General features: G+C 48.9%; 2 protein-coding genes across 2 annotated transcripts in view; one reads left to right on the forward strand and one right to left on the reverse strand.

Moving 5' to 3' along the window:
* Positions 1–5,855, forward strand: part of CRB2 (crumbs cell polarity complex component 2) — a gene marked incomplete at its 3' end in the record, with an annotated part of 47,642 nt that extends 41,787 nt beyond the window's left edge. Inside the window, exons 10-14 of the mRNA XM_080356089.1 lie at positions 555–720; positions 1,191–2,058; positions 2,935–3,051; positions 3,502–3,628; positions 5,628–5,855. Of these exons, the coding sequence (XP_080212215.1) occupies positions 555–720; positions 1,191–2,058; positions 2,935–3,051; positions 3,502–3,628; positions 5,628–5,855 (1,506 nt within the window). The remainder of the gene's footprint in view (positions 1–554; positions 721–1,190; positions 2,059–2,934; positions 3,052–3,501; positions 3,629–5,627) is intronic.
* Positions 5,856–12,290: 6,435 nt separating this feature from the next.
* The window catches only part of DENND1A (DENN domain containing 1A), a 134,799-nt gene continuing 125,264 nt past the window's right edge, over positions 12,291–21,825 (reverse strand). The window contains exons 20-23 of the mRNA XM_080355927.1: positions 21,007–21,095; positions 17,024–17,152; positions 14,938–15,193; positions 12,291–14,104 (exon numbers count right to left, since the gene is read on the reverse strand). Of these exons, the coding sequence (XP_080212053.1) occupies positions 12,824–14,104; positions 14,938–15,193; positions 17,024–17,152; positions 21,007–21,095 (1,755 nt within the window). The 3' untranslated portion in view covers positions 12,291–12,823. The remainder of the gene's footprint in view (positions 14,105–14,937; positions 15,194–17,023; positions 17,153–21,006; positions 21,096–21,825) is intronic.

A 21,825-nucleotide genomic window follows, 5' to 3' on the forward strand; every position in this document is an offset into this window, starting at 1 on the left:
AGACTCCACCCTCTAACCAGTAACTTTCCCAGCTCCTCCACCCTGTTTCAGTTCCAAAACCACCTCTTGCCCCAGGAATTTGTTGCTCCAGCACCAGCAGTTCAAGGAACTGTCTCCACGGTGCCCTTAGCTCAGCAGCTGTCTCTCCTTTATGCTGCACGTGAAGATGGGGAGGCCGTGCTCCCCAGTTTTGCCCTTGCTCATGGTGCTGTGCGTTACTGTCACACCTCTGGTATGCGCTGTGTCCTTCTAGTGACAGAACTCTGTGAGGTTCTCAGGAGCATTGCACCTCGTTTCATCTGTCCTCACCTTTGCTTTGGTGCTTTGTTCTTTTCCAAGCTGATGGAGCTCTGCCTGGGGGCTCTGGCTCAGGAATTTCTTGTGCAGAGACCCTCATGGTTCCTTCACTGCTGTTGAGTCACTATTTTAATTACTACTTTAATTTATTTAAGTGTTGCTTGTACTGATGTTTGTTGTCACGTTTGCTTCTACAAATTCTCTTAGATCTGAAGATGAACTACACTGCTTCTAAATTGCCCTGTTTTGTTTTTCAGTCTGAACCATGTCAAAATGGTGGCAAATGCACTGTCACTTGGAATGATTTCCATTGCAGCTGTCCAGCCAATTTCACTGGGAAATTTTGTGAAGAGAGAGTCTGGTGTGCAAGCGACCCATGTCCTGAAGCTACCACCTGTACAGATGTTCTAGCAGGATATGTGTGTAAGTTTCCTGCTCGTGTGTTGGTAAAATCCTCAGTGCTCACTGTCTGTCATCAGCATTCCTGGTTTGTGCTGTTGCAATGACTAGAAACACATGCTGCAAGAAGGAAACTGAGCACGATGGCCAGGTGCACGCTCCTGCAGGCAGCGTGCCTGCGGATCGGCGCCAGAGCAAAGACGGTACTCAGACGTGTTTCCTGTTACTTTGACTTGGTCAAGGAGGGTTTTCTAGCAGTAAAAGGGGAATAGTTGTGGTTTTGTGCAGTGCTGTGAGACTGATGAACAAAAATTCCTACACAAGAATTATTATTATTAGAAGTGCAGTTGTAAACAGGAAGAGGTTTAAGGATGTCAGCAGGTAGGCCTGTAATCCTGCTCACACTAAGCTTAAACGATTCTTAGGGGAGAGAACCTGCCATGTCTCAAACATGACACCGTCTTTCAAATCCCTTATGCTCCCTTTGTTTATAGGTCTGGCTAATGCAACATTCAACAATTATGCTGCCCTTGAATTTACCACCAGTACATCAGTGACTAGAACTCTGAGCAGCGTCCGTGTGGATTTCAGAACCAGGGATGAAGATGCTGTTTTGCTCCGGGCTGTGGAAGAAGTGGATTCCCTGCAGATAGCCATTAAGAACTCCTCCCTGCTTGTTGACATCAGGAGTGGGAACAGCATCGAAGGCGTCAGCTTCCTGAGCCCGCAGCCGGTCACGGACGGCGCCTGGCACTCCGTCTCTGTGGCTATGGAGGAGCCATCGGCGCTTTCCTCCCGGTGGCTGGTTCATTTGGATGGGTCTGTCAATGTGACTCTGCAGGGAAATGCCGGGAACTTGGACTTCCTAAAGAACAATGCCCTGGTTGTTCTGGCTGAGAATTTCACTGGCTGCTTAGGACAAGTGAAGATCGGGGGGATCTACCTGCCGTTCGCTGCCCACGTCTCGTACCCCCAGCCAGAACAGTTCCGCCAGGCCAGCGCAAGAGCCGTCCAGCTGGGCTGCGCTGGGGCTGATGTTTGCGCCTCTGGCCCTTGCCTCAACGCCGGCACCTGCCAGGATTTGTTCAACGCCTTCAGCTGCGCCTGCAGCGCTGGCTGGGGGGGGCTGCTGTGCGAGTCCAACATTGACGACTGCCAGTCGGACCCGTGTGTTCACGGGGACTGTGTGGATGCCGTGGCGGATTTTCAGTGCGAATGCTTCCGCGGGTTCATCGGGAAGCGCTGTGACATCAACGTGGATGACTGCGTGCGGCACCAGTGCCTGAATGGAGCCACCTGCGTCGATGGGGTTTATGGCTACTCCTGCAAGTGCCCTCCTCAGTATTCAGGACCTCGCTGCGAGTAAGTGCCTTGGTCGGTTTGATGTGGGGTCAGAGGAGCCCCCAGATTTAAAAAAAAATTGGTATTTACTCCTAGACTGACTATCAGTATTCCTTCAACCTAGGGCTTGGTTGTATTTTGTGGCATTGGTCCTAAGACTAAGGACATTTTTTTTGTGTGTTGATTAAAAAAAAAGGCTATTTAAGTATCCTGTTCCTTATCAAATGCCTGTACTGCTTAGCAGTGCACATTTCATGATCCCTCCGTGGAACTCATGTACAATTCAGTGGGCAACGAGTACAGAGTCAGGAAGAAGGCTGGGTTTGTTCTGATAAGGTCTGTATTTATAACATTTTTATTAGTTTGGAAAAAATCCCACCTATTTTAGTCACGCAGGTACGTCTCCCATGAGTAAAGGAAGTAGGAATCAACACGTTACTTAGACTTTCATCTGCTTGTTCAAATTGAACGTTGAGATATATACCTACACGACTGAGCTTTGGTTATCCAATCTGCTCAGGCTGAATTTCCTGTTCTTGCTCCATTCTGACGCAGACCGTTCCCTGGTACTTGCGTTATCCTCCCACAGCCCAGCGGTGCCGCGGTTTGGTGTTCCAGCAGCACCCCGTCTGGGTGTATCTCTATCCAGGCAACTGTGTGTGAGAAAAGTCCTGCTGCAGCCGCAGCTCCTGCCTGTTCTCTGGGCGTGCTCCAAGTCACACTCTGATGTTGTGGATGATTTCTGAGACTATTTCCTTCTCCACTTGTGTCAGACTCCTTCCTAGAAACGCCAGTGGCTGTGCTTGTGACCCTCACCAGCCCCGTCTCCCCAGGCCTGAGTTCGCTTTTACCTTCCCCCAAACCCACCCGTTCCAAGGCTGTTTGTTGCTTTCCCAGGTGGCCGTTCCCGCCCGAGCAGTGCGGTAAGAACTTCACGTGTCTGAACGGCGGCAAGTGCACCAGTGAGAGCTGGGGAGCCAACTGCACCTGCCGGCCCGGCTTCACCGGCAGGACGTAAGTGCAGCTCTTCTGGTGCCTGCAAAGGAGCCCGAGCTCTGATTCTTACACCAGTGGGACAGCTGAGCTGGTTCAAATGCTTCATCCTCTTCATCCTTTTGCCATTCAAACAACTGCTCCAAAACTGCAAACTAGCTGTTACTTTTAGAAGGGGTGGGCTTGATATGATGCTGCTGATACCGATTTTTGCAGCGTTAACTTCTTCCAAGTAGTTCTTGTGCCTCATGGGAATTCCTTAACTTTGCTAGAGACCCAGACCGGCTCCAATCATAGAGAAATGACAGAAAGAGGATTGGTATCAATGGCTAAAACTCTCATGTTGGACCCTAGAGAAAGCACCTGAAAAACATGCAATGGGGCTTTTATAGGCTGCATGATCTTGTGTTCTATGGCACAAGAACATACGTGAGAAATTTTATTTAATTCTAATGCATGTTTCTTTTCCAGTTGTCAAATCAATATAAACGAGTGTGATCCAAACCCTTGCCAGAACGGAGGCACGTGTCAGGACTCCGAGAACAAATACGAGTGTGTGTGCAGTTCCAGCTACACCGGAGAGCGCTGCGACATCAACGTAAGCACTGCCCTCTGCCCCCGGAGCTCCGTCTCCCTCGCAGCCCGTGCGCTGTGAGCAGCAGCGGGAGGCTCAGCAGAGCCCTCGGGTGCTGGGGTGTTAGTGACACTGCCCACGGGTTGCAGAGTCCCCACGAGTGTCCAGGCTGAAGCGCACACAGGGACTCAGCTGGTACCAAAGAGAGCTGATGTGTGCAGTTATTGTTTCTTTCCCATGTTGCTGCATGTTGGTCTCCAGCATATAAGCAACTGCAGCAAATACTTTTCGGTATCTGCACAGGCTGCCCTATGGTTTTGAGGGCTCTCCACAACTTCCCTTAGATTTATGACTCCTTGGACAGTAATCAAACTGCTGCAGTTGGACTGCAGAAAGGAGATATTACTTACATCTCCCCCACAGTTTCTCAGAGAATGGAATTTCAGCTGGCATTTATCTTGGATGAGATAGTTACAAAACACCTTCCCTCTCCAGAGATGTGGGTAGAAATGGATGTGTTTGGAGAAGGGGAGTCAGATGAAGTCAAGCTTGAAATGATTCAAATACAAGTAACAAAGTAGCATCCTTTATCTGCCGAGTCTGGTTCTGACCCATGGGCCTGCGGATGGGCAGCCTCAGCGACGCTTTTCCTCTTCTGCAGAGCAAAGCGCTGCTGTTTGAGGCTGGAATCCTCCATACACTCGCTTTTTCTCTGTACAGCTATTGCATGGGCAGGCAGCTTGTCTGGTAACCTGGGAATGTACTAACCCGTCCTGCACGGCCGTGCCGAGCTGGGGTTTGCTGCTGTTGCTGTTACTAAGGGTTCTGCGATGCATGTGCACGAGGTCCCTCCTGACATTTCCAGTTTGCATGCGTGGACTCCCTCAGGCACCTCTGTCTCCTCTGTCCCAGGACACTTCTTGTAGGTTCCTTGTTTTCATTTTCATCATCCTCATTAGTTTTTGCAGAACGTTTCCCTCCGGAAAGGCGCGGGCCTGCAGGGGAGCCAGGTGCTGGTGGCGTTTGCTGCTCACAGGAGCCGCAGAGCGAAGGAACGTTTGTTCCCTGCGCTCTCCTGCTCCGTCCCCGTCCCAGCAGCAGCAGCGGCTGCCGAGCGGGCAGCAGGCCCTGGGGCAGGCTGCTGGAAACTCCTCTGGTGCTGGTACCAGGTGACTAATCGCATGCTGTGCAGAACTAGAACTAACCCCAGCGCATGGCTTGAGTTGGGGCAGGCTCAGGGGGTCAACTTCAGCCGTTCGGAGATGGCACGGGGACCTCAGGTGCTCTGGGAACATTCCCTCTGTGCTGCTCTGTGACACTGCCGTAGACTGTGTGGCATCCAACAGCTGCAAATGATCAAGCTTGAATTCTTCTGATTTTAGCTGAGAGGTGGTAGATAGTATTTTTAGCAATAAGAAATATTTTTTATTTTTAGGAATATTGTAATTTTAAAGCTTTCTTTAATGACAAGAATTCCACCTTTTTCAGATGTTCTAGCGGTAACAGCCGTGCGCTTTGTTAGCCGCTGCTGTGCAAGGACACTTGGCTTTGGAGCAGTTTTGCAGCTCCAGGATTGGTCCCATTCATTGTCTGTGTGTAGTTTTGCTGTGTCCATGGCACCCTGCATGAATTATTGTAACAGTATTAACTGTTCCATTGGTAAATCTGTTTATAACTCTGCCCCATTGACATTGGCTTCGCTGAAGCTGCCAATTAAACAGTGTCACTAATGAGTGTCACTAGTTTTGAATTAGAAAGAAAAAGTCAGAGTGTGTTGCTGTCCTTTTAAGTTTGAACGTGTTTTGCTGAGAGATGAAGGAATGAACGTGAGCATTCTGTGCAGGTGCCCTCGAGCCCTGTACTTGTTCCTTGCTTGTCCTTTTCCGTCCAGGTACAGACATTCTGCTTTTTATCATCTTCTTTTTAGCTTTTTTTTCCCTCTAATCTGCCCATTTTGGGTTCTTCAACATAACTTATCATAACCACTGGAGTTTCATTGTTTCTCCGTTAATTTCTTTTACAGAAAGGGACTCCAGGTGCTCTCTTCCCCTCCCCACTAATTGAAGTAGCTGTCCCTGTAGCCTGTGGCTCTTTACTGCTACTCAGTATTGGTCTCATATTCATGATTCTCACTGCAAGGAAGAGGCGCCAATCAGAGGGAACCTACAGCCCGAGTCAGCAAGAAGTGGCAGGAGCTCGGCTGGAGATGGACAGTGTCCTAAAGGTGCCACCCGAGGAGCGGTTAATATAGGCACGACCCTGGCAAGGAGATGCACCGGCAGGGTCTGCTCTGACCTTGATCCTTCTCCAGCACTTGCAGCAGCACATCCACCCTATCTCAGTTCCCTAAGGCTCGGTAATGAAGACGTGGACGTAGACACACGGGGCAGACTGTGTGCAATGGTGTGCAGCTGGTTCCAGCTTGTGGAGCCAGTTGCGCAGCACTGGCTCTCGGGGAGCCTCTTGTCCCCTTTGCTGCCCCGGCCGGTCCCCCCAGCAGCAGCTGTGGGTCTGAACTCACTCTGGCTCCATTCTGGCTCAATTCCGCCTCAGGCAGCAACGGCATAGATAAATCTGCTTTAAAAGGCAGGGGTAAATTAGGCACTAATTTACAGATTAAGATTTACATATACTTTTTAAGGAACGTTGTATAGAGGGTACTTATGATTGATTGGTTTGTATATACTGTTCTGTTTTTATTGAGAACTGAAACCCACTCCAAGCTTTTCCAGTTCAGGTGTAGGAGGTTTTCAGAAGGAGTCGGTCTGCAACAGCAACAGCAGCTGTGACCTCCTGCCCTGTGACAGCCAGTGTCACAGGAACTGTCAGGAATTACTGAAATCATTGTACAAATGGTTATGACGTGATCTCTGTTAGACATTCCCAGGGTACCGCGCAGGACAGGCGCAGGCAGAGCGCTGGGTGTGGGGGCCAGTGCTGGAGCTGTTGGCAGGAACAGCTGCCAAATGCTGAACTCGGGGCTTGCACACTGGGGGAGTGGTGAGCAGAACGGGCACCAGCTGCCTTCTGAGTTCCCTGGGCCCTTGTGTGACAGGGAGGGGACAGCGAAAGGGGGGACGCTCCTGTCTGGCACCGTGTCAGCACAGAGCACCTAGAGGTGCTGGGGCTGAGGGCTGTGAAATGCTGCACTGTCCCCTGCGGGGGCTCTAACACCCTGTTCTACCACAGCAGCCAGTGTGGGCGCATCTTAGCAACTCCTCGGTGGTGGGAGCAGTTGGGGCTGCGGGGGCCGCCCTTCTCCTTGCAGTCGTTGCGGCCACCGCGATTGCCATGAAGAGGAGGAGAGCAACTCAGGGAACGTACAGTCCAAGCCGTCAAGAAAAAGATGGGGCTCGAGTGGAAATGTGGAACGTAATCAAGATGCCACCGACTGAGAGGCTGATCTGATCACAGAACAGGTGCCGTGTCATCCTTTAACCATCATGGAACTGCTGCGGTGTCTGTCAGGTGTGGAGCTGTGGTTTTGTAAGACAGGTCTGTATGGCTTTAAACTGTTAATACTCCATAGGTACAGGTGTCCGCTCGCTCTCACGAGGCAGCAGGAGTCAACTGCTTGAACGAGCTGGGTTATTTGTGTACAACGGGTCTGCCAGAGCAGGAAAGTCGGGGCAGGGGGCGGCAGTTCTGGAGGGGCCAGTGGAGCAGAGGCAGCGAGTGGTGGCAGCGCAGGAGGGTCACAGCCCCGCTGCCAGCACCGCACGCTGTGCCACCAGCACAGAGGTGGCTGGGCCACCTGTGCCCCTCGGGGAGTCACACGGGGCCTGCAACCCTTGGAACTGCCCCTGCCACCTGGCACCAGCAAAGGTGCTGCACAAGTGACGTGGGTCTCATTAATAGGAATTAAACTACTGTATCAAGAAATAATGTGAATAATGTGGCTGTTTCAAAAAAGGTGTCTGTGCCTCCTCTGCAGAGCTAAGCCAGGTGATGGGGGGGATATTTCCCAGAGCTGCTGTCCTGCAGCTCAGCCGGGGTTAGCGTTGGCACCTACTGCTGTGCTGGGTTAGACACGCCTACTACATCTTTTCCGAAGAATAGGAATAATTTAAGTGCCTTTGTGAGACTGAGTTGCCAGTTACAGTATTAAGTGTGTGGAATAGAGGCTGTTGATATGTACAAACCTGCTCGCCGCGTGCCGGGCTGTGGGCTCAGTCGCCGCGAGGAGCCGATGGCTCGAGGACAGAGTGCCCGCCATCCCCGGGGTGAGAGGGGGGACACATTTCCGGAGCCCTGGGACACACAGGCTGGGCCTTGTCATACAGGAGAGCGGAGTTTAGTTAATGTAACGGTGACTTTTAACACAAACCCAGGGTTTGTGTTGTAGCAAGACACAGCATTCCATGCCCACATTGCCCTCAAAAGGATAATTATTTTGTGGCTTTACTTCTCCTTTGTTACTGATTTAGCTGTTAAATGTGCTATTTCTTCTTCAGTGCGATGTGGCAGAGCCTGTAGAAAGAAATGCAGCAGAGCAGGCCCAGCAAGGTCTGAAAATGAGTAACAGTTCAGGATAATTACTACACCTATTGATGAGAAATATTTTAGAAACTAGTATCAGGTTTTTAATCTCCCACTACCATCAATGAGCAGGGGGTGACTCTGCCCACCGCAGCTCGTGGCACCGCAAGAAACCGCTCGGCTGCTTGGCTCTTGGATTTGGTTTGTACTGGAGCTGTAACTTTAATTCTAAGCAAAGAGAAAAAGCACAAAACTATTGATCAGGTGTTTTGTTGAGAACAGCTCTGTCTGGTTGAGAACAGCTCTGTCTGTCTGGTTGAAAACGGCTCTGTCTGGTTGAGAACGGCTCTGTCTGGTTGAGAACGGCTCTGTCTGGTTGAGAACTGCTCTGCACACACGACTGCAGATATAAGGTAAAAAAATGAACATTTTGGAAAATTGAAAAAAAACCCCAAACGACCCGCCATTGGGAGACATGACAGTATTTTGTGTGAGATTTTTTTAATTCAGCCCATAATGGTTTGTAACACACCTTCAGCAACCTTAGAACGCGCTTTGGGTTTCAGACCTGCTTAAACCTCCAGGCTGTTCGTTGCCAGGAGCAGCCTGTGCTTCTGCTTTTGAGCTCCGCTCCACTTTTTGTGTTTAAATTGTAGAAGAATGACGGCAGCAACAGGATCTAAATGAACCAATATTACCCCAGCCTGTGTTATTTTGAGAAAAGAACAGCATTGTGTTCTAAGAAGTGACGGGCACTAAAGCAGCTGAGCTCTCCCGGCGGCAGTCGGGACACGGGGCAGCCGGGCTGTGCGGCCGCTGCGCTGGAGCAGCAGAGCCCGCGGGTTCAGTCCGAGCACCCAAAGCCAGTACAAGCAAAAGTGTTAAATACGTTGTCAGTGTCTTGAGCATTTCTGCAAAATAATTTATGAAAGTGTTTTGTTTTGTTTTCAATTATGAACTTAACTTTCTTTTGATATTTAATGTTTGAATATATTTTTTCACAGAACTGGATTTGCTGTAGCTAATGATTGTGATCTTGATTATTATTTTTTTTTGTAATTGTAAATTTTATAATTTGTAAACATTAGAACATCCTTCAAAAGAAATTTACAATAAAATTTGGTCAAAAATTGGCCTGGTTACCTTGACTTGTGATTGGTCCTTTTCCTGAGGAGTGACTCGATGTCTCGCTGGCTGGTTTGGGGCTGCGGCAGTTGGTACAACAGAACCCCAGCGCCTCTTTTACAGGGGTTGCCGCAACCTGCTGCATTTTCTGTAAACCCATTTCCCTGTTGATCTGTGACTTTATGAGCAAAGAGACAAAAATCAGACTGTGCAAAGAGCCACGAAATACCCAGCGGGCACCGGACCCTGCGCAGGAGCCAGGACGGGAACAGCAGCAGCAGCAATGTCCCGATCTCCAGCTCCTGTCCAGCTCTGCCCAGCCACGCGGAGCTGCAGGACCAGCCGGGAGCTCTTCCCACCTCAGCATTTGCCCTGGATGTCGCCACAACCCTCTGCTGTTCCCAAAGGACGCGGGGAGGCCGCAGCAGCTCTTGTCTGCACTGGCTCACGTTTGAAATCCCTAAAGCCGTTAACCCCCGACAGCTGGAAACAAAGGAAGAAGACTTTTCCAAGCCTGGATGTTTTAAGCAGCAGCAGCTGAACAGGCTTCTTGTTCACTACTAACCAGCTTAATTTGCTGATATCTGAAAAAAAATCACTTTGATCATGAAGCCTGGATGGAAGTGTACGAGGAGCAAAACACATTACAAAAGCCATTACCAGTAAAGCAGATGCAGGTGGCAGTGCGGAGGGACAGAGCGCAGGGAGATGTTTGCCCTCTGAGCAGAGCGCGTGAACCATTCCAGGGGCTCAACAGGAACAGGTCCCACTTGGGTACGGGGAGATTAATGGCCCTGAACTATCAGTTATTTGTTACTGACACACTGACCACCTCTGGACCAGAAAAGCACCTGTGCACATGTCGGGGGGAAGGGAGACATCTCAGCAGCTCAGCCATTCACTGCAGGTTAGAAAAACCCCTCCTGTGTGCAGATGAATGACAAACCTCTCACAATTAACGTGTGTAATGAGGTAATGAAAGAAAGGGCTTCAGTTACAAAATGCTCATCTTGACAGCTTCCAATTCCAGTGTCTAAAATGTTCTTAATCTAAGGAGTGAACAAGATACAAACGTGGTTTTACCATCTGTACAGCATCAGATACAACTTCAAAGAGCTGGGATTTGTTTTGTTTTAAATAAAAGTTATTTCTAATGGAAGAAAGCATCTGTAAATAAGCAAAGCAGTACCAAACACGTATGGTGAGGACAGGAAAATGTACAAAGTTGAATATAAAGTCATTGATGAATAATAAACTTCTCATACTAGATTAGTAAAAAACATCAAAAATCCTTCTCCATGAGCAGAAGCCGCGTTTGCCAGCCCAGCTGCTCCCCCGACCAGCACGGGCTGCTCGCGCTGTGCCCCGTTAGCAACGAGTCCCGTTAGGAATTCCTGAGTTGAACTAAGACAAAGAGCCAAGCGGTGCCGCCGGGACCGGCTGCCCCCCCGTGACCAGCGGCTGCTGCTGCCCGCGAGCTGGGCGGGCAAACCGCGACTTCTCCCTTCCAGCAACGCCCTTTCTGTTAAGCGTTAATACTGTTCAGTGCCTCAAACTGACTTACAAATAATCCAAGAGCACTTGTTTGTCTAAAAATCAACTACACAAAATATTCCTTAATATGGGCAGAGTAAAATAACAAGAGATGCGGAACGATGTGCAGTGATACAGAAGAACCTGAGCGCTTCTCTCTTTACTTAAGCATGTGAATAGGCCTGCTCAGTATATCACCTGTGTGCAACACTAGACGTTTTAAAAGAGTACTCGAAATTCAAAAGGCATGTTGAATGCAGAGCTTCTAGCGCCTGTACGTACCCACCAGAACTGAGAAAAACTTTAGCATATAGCAAAGGAGATCTGAAATTCCAGACAATTTATATATAACACTCATATTCTGAACTGTATAAAATAAAGTCTAAGATAGTAGTTCCATTTTAAATATTTTACTATGCGATACTAAAACCATCTGTTGTCCAACACAAAAAGAAAATACAAACCCAGCTGAATGGCTTGTCAGAGTAACAGGACTTCACAGAAAAATGGAATATCAATGTAACACCGTGAGCTTTCCCAAACCGGTGGCATTTCAGATATTAGGAGTATTTTTCTTTTGTATTGCACAGACTCGCACGCGCAGCCATCTGCATACACTGAGTAAGAAAACTTCCGAGATTATAGGAATAAAATAGATACATTGGAAATCAGATAAAGCTTTACAAGAATTTCCCCATGTGTCCAAAATGATTTCCTTTCTCAAAGGCTTCATGGTGATGTGATTACCTCTCCCGAGCAACGTGCTGTACATCAGATTGTGCCCAATACAAAACAACAGAAAAGCACCGCTTAAGGAAAACAAAAATGATCACTGCAAGGCCGGCGGCGCCCGGCAGGGCCAGGAGGACACTATTGCCACAAATGAGTGTCTCAGGAAACGCCACCGAACGTACCCTTTAACCTTTCTTTGCATTTTTGTACGTGGGGACCTCACAGTCCATTTCCTGGTGCAATTACTGTCTCATCACACCAGCAAACGCTTCTCCTGGTGTTGAGATGGGATGGGGGAGCTGAGCGCTCGGGCCCCACAGCCCCGCGGTGCCGGCGCCGACCGGCCCGTCCTGCCCCACCGGCCCGTCCTGCCCGTCCTGCGCCCGGCCCCGCGCTGCAGCTCCATCCGCCTCCGCACCCAACTCAGGAGCCCAAACTTTGTACCCCAGGGTTTTTGCTTTTTTTGTTTGTAATAATCAAGTAAGATATTGTTACATCCCATTCATATACTGTCATTTATAGTGTTTATATATAATATTAACATACACATACATAAGAACTAGGATACTCTTTATGGCCTCTATTTTCTGATGTATTTAACAAAACCAAACAAATAAAAAACCTAAAAAAAGAAAACCAATTGCTGGTGTTTCCAGTTTCCCAGCAGAGCTGCAGGACCAAACCCTGAGCAACTGCTCTGTGCAACGAGGAATTGCGACAATTCTGCACCAGAGGGTCCCTGTTACCTCTCAGTGTCCGGGTACCAGGGGAGGGAAATAAAAACTCTGCAACAAAAGCTCATCTAATATCTCAGCTACGTGAATGTCTGTATTTCAAGACAGGACAAACTCAGACCCTAATGGATTAACTCAGCGCAGCCCCCCAGTCCGGGTGTGTTTGCTGCACTTAACACGTGAAAGCAAAACATCCCCGCGGGAACGGGGAAAACTGAACGCGGTACCCACAGGCAGGAAAAGCCCTCGTACAATGTGCCGCATTGTGCTCCCGGCTGGGCCAGGGACTGGAAATACAAGGGAAGGAGCAACTTGTGCACCAGCATGTTTGAAAAGCTACGTGTGGAAAACCAACACAAACCCAACTCAAGCCCAACGACCTCCATGGTCAGCGCCAGAGTCCTGGGGGTTTTCAGGGAGGAAGCGCTTGTGGGGACAGGACAACGGGGGCACTTGGGCAAAAAGCACTGGTGTGCGAGCTGCGGCACGTGATGGGCCCGCAGCCGCCCTGGCTCAGCTTCCCTTCAAAGAAATGCTTGGGTTTGTGCTGGCTCAAAACAACAACAACAAAATCCTCTATCAATTCCAAAGGGACATCAAAAGGCCATTGGGAGCGTTATTCAAAGGTTTCCCATCGCTTTCTGAGCTGTTCAACCTTACCTGGTGTGGATGACACGTCTTGCTTTGTCTTTTTCAATAAATCTTCAAATGGATCTTTTGTCTCCTCAGGTTTTGAGGATAGTAACACTGACTCTAAGCCCTTCGCTGGCCTGGAGGGGATCAAAGGGGGTTCGTTAGACAGGAGCGCTAGCGCCAGTTTGGGATCTACCCTGGCGCTGGTCGGGCCCTGTACCGCCCTGGTTTTGGCGGGCGCAGCCGGAGCCGCGGGCTGGACGGCGCTGCCGGGGGCCGGGCCGGGGCTCTGCAGCAGGAAGGAGCGAGCCGGCGGCACGGCCGCGCTGAACAGGTTTGGCATGGAGAGCGTTGAAATGTTTGCTTGAGGTCTTTGTGGTGGGTAGAAGCTAGAATTAGGTGTTATGAAGCTAGAGCTATAAGCGTGACCTAGAGACGGGGTGAAAGGGCCCCTTGCGGGTCTAACTAGAGGCACGGAAAGGGCTCCTGGCAATGTCTGTGTGAAGGGATTAGGAGATGGCTGTAAAAAAGGGGGTGGTGCTGCTGGGGAGGGGTAACCAAGTGGCTGGACAAACGGTGCAGCGGGAGGAGGCACAAAGTCACTTGCCACCGAGGCGAAGCCGGGTGCAGGAGGTGCAGGGGCTGAGCTTTGCAGGCTGCGCGGACCTTGCTGCGGGCCACTGCTTTGCCATCCGTCTGTTTTTAATGGATCCAGGAGATTAAGAAGGAAGTCACTTTCATTACCTGTGTTCTCTGTCTTCACTTTGACAGGCTGGAGCATCTCAGCTGTGCTGGAGTAACTTACAGACTGCTGGATTTCGGGCTCTAAGGAGACACTACCAGCTCCAAAGGGCTCTGGGAGAAGATCTGAAACCAAGTGGCCACGTCCTGTACTGGGAGTGGTGAGGATGTCTGCCGGCCCAGCTGGAGCCTGATGCTTGGAAGCCCTGGGTGCTGGAGGTGGTGGCACTATCCCCAGCTCAGGTGTCTTTCTTCCCTGTGGCCTGGGAATGGTGATGTTCCCTTGAACGGCGGGACTCGGTTCATCCTTCTCGGCGGGAGCCGGGACGCTGGCCCTGCTGCGGGGTCTCCTCGCGGGCGCCACGTCCCCCAGGGCGGCCAAGGGCCTTTCCGGGGAGCTCTGGGAGTACTTGGTAGGAATAGCCATGTCATCATGGCCCATGCTCCACAGCTTGTTGTAAGCGTGAGACAGCTTCATGGTGGGCACAATCCTGCTCCTCTCAGACACGCTGAGATCCATTCTCTGCAAGAAAGCATTAAAATTAACTTTTACTGATCTCCTCACAACACAGAGGATAAAGTGGCCGCAGCGGAGGAGCAGCACGCGAGCAGCACGCAGCCGGGAGCACAGGCAGAAATCAGAAGCAGGACTCTGCAGATTTAATTCCAGTTCTGCCTCTAATGAGTTTTCAGTCGTGACATTTTGTGGCACCTGTTGTTAGCCAAGTGCCTATATCTAAGGTACAGAAATTGAGAAGCCTTAATTGCTGTATGGAAAAAGCTGTCAAATGAAATATCTGGATAGAACACAAAATTAAATACTATTGTAAGATAGAAATGACATTTCTTTCTTTCATGTCACATGAAGATTTCAGAGTCGGTTTCAATGTGGCACTTTCTACACTGCATATATTCAGTGAAGTTCCTCATAAAGAATCTCTCTTCTGCAATCTAGATTGTTCAAATGATGCTCAGACCAAAATGTCCAGGTTAGAAAAAGGTCATTTACAAACCATGCAGTCTGGAGGGGACCTGAAGATCCCCAGGTGTTCGTCCTCAGCACCAGCTCCAAAGAGAACTGTGTGGGATTGCCAACGGACAAGGAAGATTCTGAGGAACAGGGCAAATATTTCTGCCTTTAGAAGTAAAGGCTGCAGGTTTAGTGGAGAAAGTCACTGGCTTAGAACTGAGTGCCATGACAGCACCTTCTTAATTCAGAAACGAATTTGGACACACATGAACAAATGCCCAGGAAACGGACGCATCTACCCAACAGTACGAAAATGCTCCTCAGAGCAGCCCCGCAGCCAGGCTGGGTTCTGTGCAAACCCCAGCACACACGCAGCCCCTCCACACCTGGTAATCAAACGTGCATCGCTGATCCCCCTCTTCTTTGGGGGTCCGCAGGTCTTCCAGGCTCTTCGCTTGGCTGAGAGGCTGAGCCTGTGTTTCCACTTCCAAGTTCGGGAAGATGTCCTCCAGGAGGTTGATTTCCGCGGCCTTGCCTGAGACGGGAGCGCGCGGAGCCAGAGGCTCTTTGGATTTTTCTGGGCTGAGCGCCTCTTCCCCATCAGCACTGTCAGATTCCTTCAGGGCCCGGTAAGGCTGAGGCCTAGGGAAGAAACACAAATCGTGTTACAAATTACTGTCTTTTTAATTTAAAACAAAACAAAACCCAGGTGTTTACTAAGGAGCTGGATGGCTTTACAAAAAGCTTTTGAATGGAAAAATACAGTTTATAGTGCCTTGTGAACAGCAGGTGTGTGAGCAAAGTGACCAAGGGCAGAAGGACACACAAAAATGATTCAGGAAAAAGGCGTAAGTGGGAAGAACTCGGAGGAAAGCTGTGATCGTGCGGTCACGGCCAGGCCCATGGGGCTCGCTGGGTTCTGGGTTCTGCCTGCCCAGCCCTGGGGCAGAGCCCAGCCCCCTGTGCTCCATGAGCTCTGCATGCTCTGTGTGCTGTGCACTCTGTGAGCTCCCTGTGCTCCCCGTGCTCCGTGAAGCTCCCTGTGCTCTGTGTGCTCCCCGTGCCCTGCGTGCTCCCCATGCTCCGTGTGCTCTGTGCGCTCCCTGTGCTCCGTGTGCTCTGTGAGCTCCCTGTGCTCTGTGCGCTCCCCGTGCTCCCTGTGCCCTGTGCTCCGCGTGCTCCGCGCTCAGCCCCTCGCACGGCAGAGCCGGCGTGGCTGCCCCGTGTTCCGCAGGCACCTACATTCTCTTGTTCCAAGCTAACTCAGCACACAACAGAGTTCAGTGTTTTCCTGCAATAATTGGGAGCACTGCAGAGTTCCAATGATTACACTGGTGTCATCTTATCAAGAAACAACACAATCCATTATGGAGACACCTATTTTACATTTACAGCCAAGGCCAAGTTAGCAGGATGCTTTTCTTGCACATACCTCAGCAGAAAAATGAACACCAGCAGATTTGCATACTGGTTCTGTGTACAGAGAACAGCAGCATAATGCGCATCCAATTAATAACAAGAAGTGCCACAGATATCTGTGGTGACTGGCGTTTGACTGGCAGCCAGTTTTAGCGTGGCATTTAAACAAGGTTTCAATTAAAAGAAAATATTGGTGAGACCTGCAAAAACAGATACCATGGAAGAACCCTCCTCCTCTTTCCATATTTTATTATAATGCATCTATATTATGCACATTTATGAACAGCCCATGTTACTTCACTCATCAGCACACCAACCGCAGGCATCCAGCTGGCAATACCAGACTGTGATAATGCAGGTACAAGACAGACAGCTGATGGTACACGGCCTCAGGAACACGGGGCTGGTGCGAATCTTTGTCGTACCTTTAGTGTCTCACGTGAGCTGTGCTCATCTGCCAAGCATTGAATCACACTGCAAAACAACCCCTGAGGGATATTCTGCAACCAACCCATTTCAGTGGCCTGGCCGCCTGCACCCAAACACCGGAGTGCGGGAACCTCTTCTGCCTTTGGCGCTGAACCAGCTGCGCTCGCGCCCCCTCCCGCCCGTCTGAACCCGCCGGCTGCTTCACACCATGACTGCGAGCACTTGGAGGCTCCACCATCAAACCAGAACCTCTTTCTCCAGCCTCATCTAACGCAACAATCCAAACCCACTGGTCACACAGCACAGCAAGGGCAGGAGGTTCGGCCAGGAGCACAAGCAGCACATTGGAACAAAGGGCAAGTGCAGGGGTTACATCGCACAGAGCTGGAGTCGGTGTGGAACCACAAGCCGTGCCCTGCGGCACAGGCGCCATGCAGGACTGCGCGCTTGCATGCTGCTGCGGATCGAAACAGACAAGCAGGAGAAATGCTGAACATTCATCAAGCACCGGACAGAGACTGCAGGAGCATTTCCAAAATCCAGGTATAGGAGCAGGCACCCTGACCAATGCAAAACCCATTGTCTGAAAACTGAATTAATACAACGAAAGAATAAAGAATAGACCATTCAAAAGGAGCAGAGAAGAAAAAGTTTTCAGAGAAGCCAGAGACAGGATCCTCTTCCTGCTGAAATTCATCATCAGAAGAGTCCTCAGAGAGGAAGACCGTATAGTGTCGCAAGGGCTTTACAAGGCTGGGGGAGACAGGAGAGAAAAGGGAGTTATCAAGTTGTCACACTCAAAGCTCCAGAGGAGAGAGAAACCAAGTGATTCGCAGGCTCCGAGTCGTTTCTGAACGCGGTGACTGTCCCCAAGGGCTCTGCAGGTGCACGCTGAGCTCTGCTTTGCAGGGAAACACAACTGTTCTGAACGTGCCGAGCGCCCCCGGGAAGGGACCCGGCCCTGCACTCGCACCCACCCCACAGGAAACGCCGCCACACAGCCCCACGTTTTCCCCATGACACTTTCTAGAGAGCTGGGTGTCCTTTGTTCTTTAGGAACATCTCTGCTCAGGCTCCCTGAGCTCTGACTACCAGCAAACAAATATTGGATCCACCACTTTACCGAGACTCAGACTGACGTTACCCTAGTACATGATTCCTGCTTGGATCTGCTTTAGAAATCTGAAATTGCTTCACACTAGAATAAAACCAAACTCTCCAAGGGTTTATGTGAAATGCAGCTTCTCAAGTAAGGTGTATATGGTGTATATGTTTCTTTTCATCCAAAGTCTGGCAGGAAATGCACTAAAGCTCATTTCTCTGCATCACAGGACAGTAACTATCAACCTATGCACTTGTTATCAGTGGCCTGGAATAAAAACCCTTTCAGACGAGAACTTAAAATCAGAAGTGCCTCTGGAAACACACATGAGCTGTAATTAAAAAATATATATATTTTAAAAGCAAACAACAAAACATACAAAAACCCCTAAAAAGTCCAACAAGAACGTTATTAGTCATCTTTATTTTATACCCAGAGGTCAGATCTCCAGGATTTGTCCTTGTACCTAATGAAGACAATGCTCAAATTTGTAGGGAATATAAAACTAACAGTGCCTGGCCATATAGGTCTGGGTAAACATACACTGGTTGAGGGATACAAGAAAAATAAACCTTGCTCATTTTATGAATACTTTTTTCTATTATTTATTGTAGCTACCAGTTGCTTCACTTTGTTTTAACCAAAACCCCAGTAAATACTCTTTTCTGCATAAAGCAGAAGCTTCTAACATCCACTGTTTCCACTTGCTGACACACTAAAGGTTTGGTAACTCCACATAACAAATATTTGGGTGCAGTCGCCCTTAAAACGCTGCCTGTGACACCTTTTGTTTGCTGACTCTGCTAAATTCAAACGCATTGCATGTCTGTGTGCACATATTAAATAAACCAGGGACAAACTGTGAAGAAATAAGATTGGATCTTGCTGGCTAGATCATCAGTTGCACTTCAGTGCAGTCAGTGCAAAGAAGATGAAATATACAGCAAGTTAATACGCACCAGGTTGGTTGCTCCTTAAATGAAAGAGGGACCTCATAATTAGAAAAAGGAAAGCAGTTTCACTGCTGGTGCGCTCTGCAGTACGAGATTTTGGTCCAAGATAAGGGATGAACAATCTAAACCTGTCCAAGTTTCAATTTCTCATTAGCTGGAGGCAGCGGAATGCAGCCGCGGCGCCTGGGCCTCGTTAACCCGCGCGGGGCCGGCCCCGCGGGCTGCGCCCGGCGCTGCGGCCGCACAAAGAGCGGGAGCAGGCGGGTACGGCGGCCCCGGCAGCGCCGCAGCCTGCCAGCCAACCGCACGAACGCAAGAAAGGACGTGTCCGTCACAGCCCCAGCCCTCATCATCTCCACATGGCTGCGCCGCTCCTGCCTCCCTAATCTCTGCGCCAGTTCCCATGCAGATGACTTGCTGATCTCTTTCTAATGTTCAGTTTAACATGTCTCCGGTTAGCACCAGCATGTGACAGCGCTGACAGCCGCGGCTGTTCCTTTTTAAATATCATGTCAGAAACACGGCGCAATAAAGCTGGGGATGCGCTCCATGGCTCTGCGCTCCATTATGATAGTGTGGGGTTCTTTTTAATGAGGAAGATCTGCATCTCGGGAGCTTTTTTCATGTGTCAGGATGCACGGACAAATCAGCAGCACATCACGCTGCCCAAAAATGAAATGCTGACAAATGTAGATATTTCAAATTTAATTGACACCTAAATGTACTTGAGATAGAAAAAATACATACGGAAAATGTGAGTGCAGGATATGGGAATTAATAAGGAGAATTCGGTAATAATTTTAAAAGAGATTTTAGTTATGAGAAATTTGTGTATTTTATTAACTGTGTTGCTTTTTCCTGTTAAAGAAATGGTGGTACAAAGGGGTTGTATGGATTTCTTGTCATTACTCTCCTAAAAAGAGCTTCCAAAATTTGAGGGAGGATTTTTCAAATCAATGTATTTTTTGAAGAACAGCCACACAGCAGCTCTAGGGAACGAAGGGATTTGTCCCTCTTAGATGGTAAAATGAAGAAAATGAGGGATTTGGATGCGGGGGCTTTTTCTTGCCAGTATGAGACAGGAGACTCGGGACTGAGGGGACTCGATAACTACTCTGCACACACCCAGACCTGTCACTGAGCTCCTTCCTGCACCCGAGCCCGAGGGAACAAAAGCATTCAAATATCTATTGGATTCTTAACGTGTTACTTTGTATACGATGAATATTCAGAGGAGCAAATATTTCCACAAAGACATTAGCATAAAGGATATTTTAAATTAAAACAACAACAAAAATATTTGTATCACAAGTCATCCAAACAGACAGCAAAACCAACCACTTGTGATCACTACACCCCCTAAAGGCGGGCGACTAATTGCTTTATAGTTTTTATGAACTTTTGACAGATTTTGTAGAGAGCTGGAAATATCAACGAAGAGTTGAAAGCGGGAACAAGGTGGGTGACACCTCTGCCTGCTTCATACAAAACACACGTATACTACATCCTTCTACATATTCTACATCCTTCATCCAAAACACACATAATGATTAAACTGACTTAACTATCCTTCATCTACATAGAGTGAGCCATCATATTAAATATTACCAAAAAACTTCTTTCAAAAATTCCTCTAAGCTCTGTGCAGGGGCAGCTCCCACCCCGCAACAGCACAAGCCCTTTTACAGCATTTGCCATCTACTCCACAAGAGGGCAACCAAATTCCACTGTAAAATGGATGAGCCAGCCTCTAATGTCCAAGTGACGCCCGTTCCAGCCGGCAGCCGCAACATCTCCCCGTTCTGGAGTGGCTGGAAAAGCCAATCATGCACTCCACTTCTGGGGGTGGGGGACACCCAACCTCCTCCTCTTTTTTCCTCTTGAACGGTCATGACAGGGAACTGATGCACATGTGGGAAAACGGTGTGTTTAAAGAAAACAACCATTTTTCTCTTTATGGGACTTTACCATGTTGAGATACACCCAATATCCTGCAACTCTGGGCATGAGCTAAAGTATCACACTGCACTGATACAGCCGCCACAGGCTGGGATGTAAATAACTCAGTGGCCGTGCCATAAGCAATGACGTTGTGCTGCAGGTAGAGATGAACGACAAGGGACAGATGGGGTCAGTGTGACCATCCTGTGGTGACCTGCCCACACTGGCACCAGGACAGCCGTTCAGGACAGCACTAACAATGCCGCACGTGCACCAGTTCAGTCCCTCCCGGCAACAACCGTGGATTCGCAGGGATGTGGCTAACAATTCCACTTAACGCACAGTTCAAAATAAAACAAGGAAGAAAGGAACAAGCCTCCAGAACATGAAAGCTTTCACTGAACAGCCTGATCAAATTATATTTAGCCTGGCAAACCAGAATTTTCCAGTAAGTAAACTTTGGTTTCTTGAAAAAAAAATCATACCAAATTTTTGTTAGTTAAAAAATCACTTCCATCTGTAGTATTTTTAACTTTCTCTTTGGCCAGGTCCCGTCTGAACGCGCCGTTTGTTGACACAAGGAGAGAGAAGCAGAGCAGCGAAGTACTCACTGTTCCGGACTAGACACCGAAGTCCGCCGTCCTTCCACAGCTATGTTGCTCTTGGGTCTCTTAACAACATGAGGTCTTGGTGGGCGAACCTATTACATACACACACACAAGACAGTTCAGCGAATACTCCAAACTGATCAAACAACAGACACACATAACAAAATATGCATAACTATATTTCATGTTTGGTACAGGCTAAATTTCTGACAAAAGATTCCCCAAATGTGAGCTTCCCCGTGTACAGTCAGTTGTAAATCTTGTGTGTTGCTGTACATCAGATTGGAAAGAGGAGTTTGGCACTGACATCATGATCCTTTTGTCCACTTGTACACAGGAACTCAACTTCTCAAGTCAATGTTATGTTATATGAGTGCCTCTTGTGTTGTCTGTAACAAACTCCAAAGCTTTTCCATTTAAGATGATGTTGCTGCCAATCCAATCTCAAATAACATTTCCATCATCTTCTAATGTTCAGAAATCAAGCTTAATCTACTTGCATTAACTCCACAAGCAAATAAGCTTTACTTCATGGAAAGGAATAAGCACATCTGATCCCTACCCAGGCAAAGCTTGTCCATGTGCCCACGCCAGTGAGTGATCCTGGTGATGGACCGATCCCTTTGGGTCAAACGTGAACCAACATGTTCAGCACCAGGGTTGGACAATACAAACAAGCTTTTCATTTTTTATTAGGGAAGTACGAGCTTACCTGAGCAGGAATCTGATTTGCTGGCTTAGCTGAACGCCAGATTCAACAGAAATGCCCCAAACCCTCAAAGTCTGGAATTCAACTCAACTTCTGACCTGCTTGAGCTTGTG

Source organism: Nesoenas mayeri (genome assembly GCF_963082525.1).
Source record: "Nesoenas mayeri genome assembly, chromosome: 18".
NCBI classification, from domain to species: Eukaryota; Metazoa; Chordata; class Aves; order Columbiformes; family Columbidae; genus Nesoenas; species Nesoenas mayeri.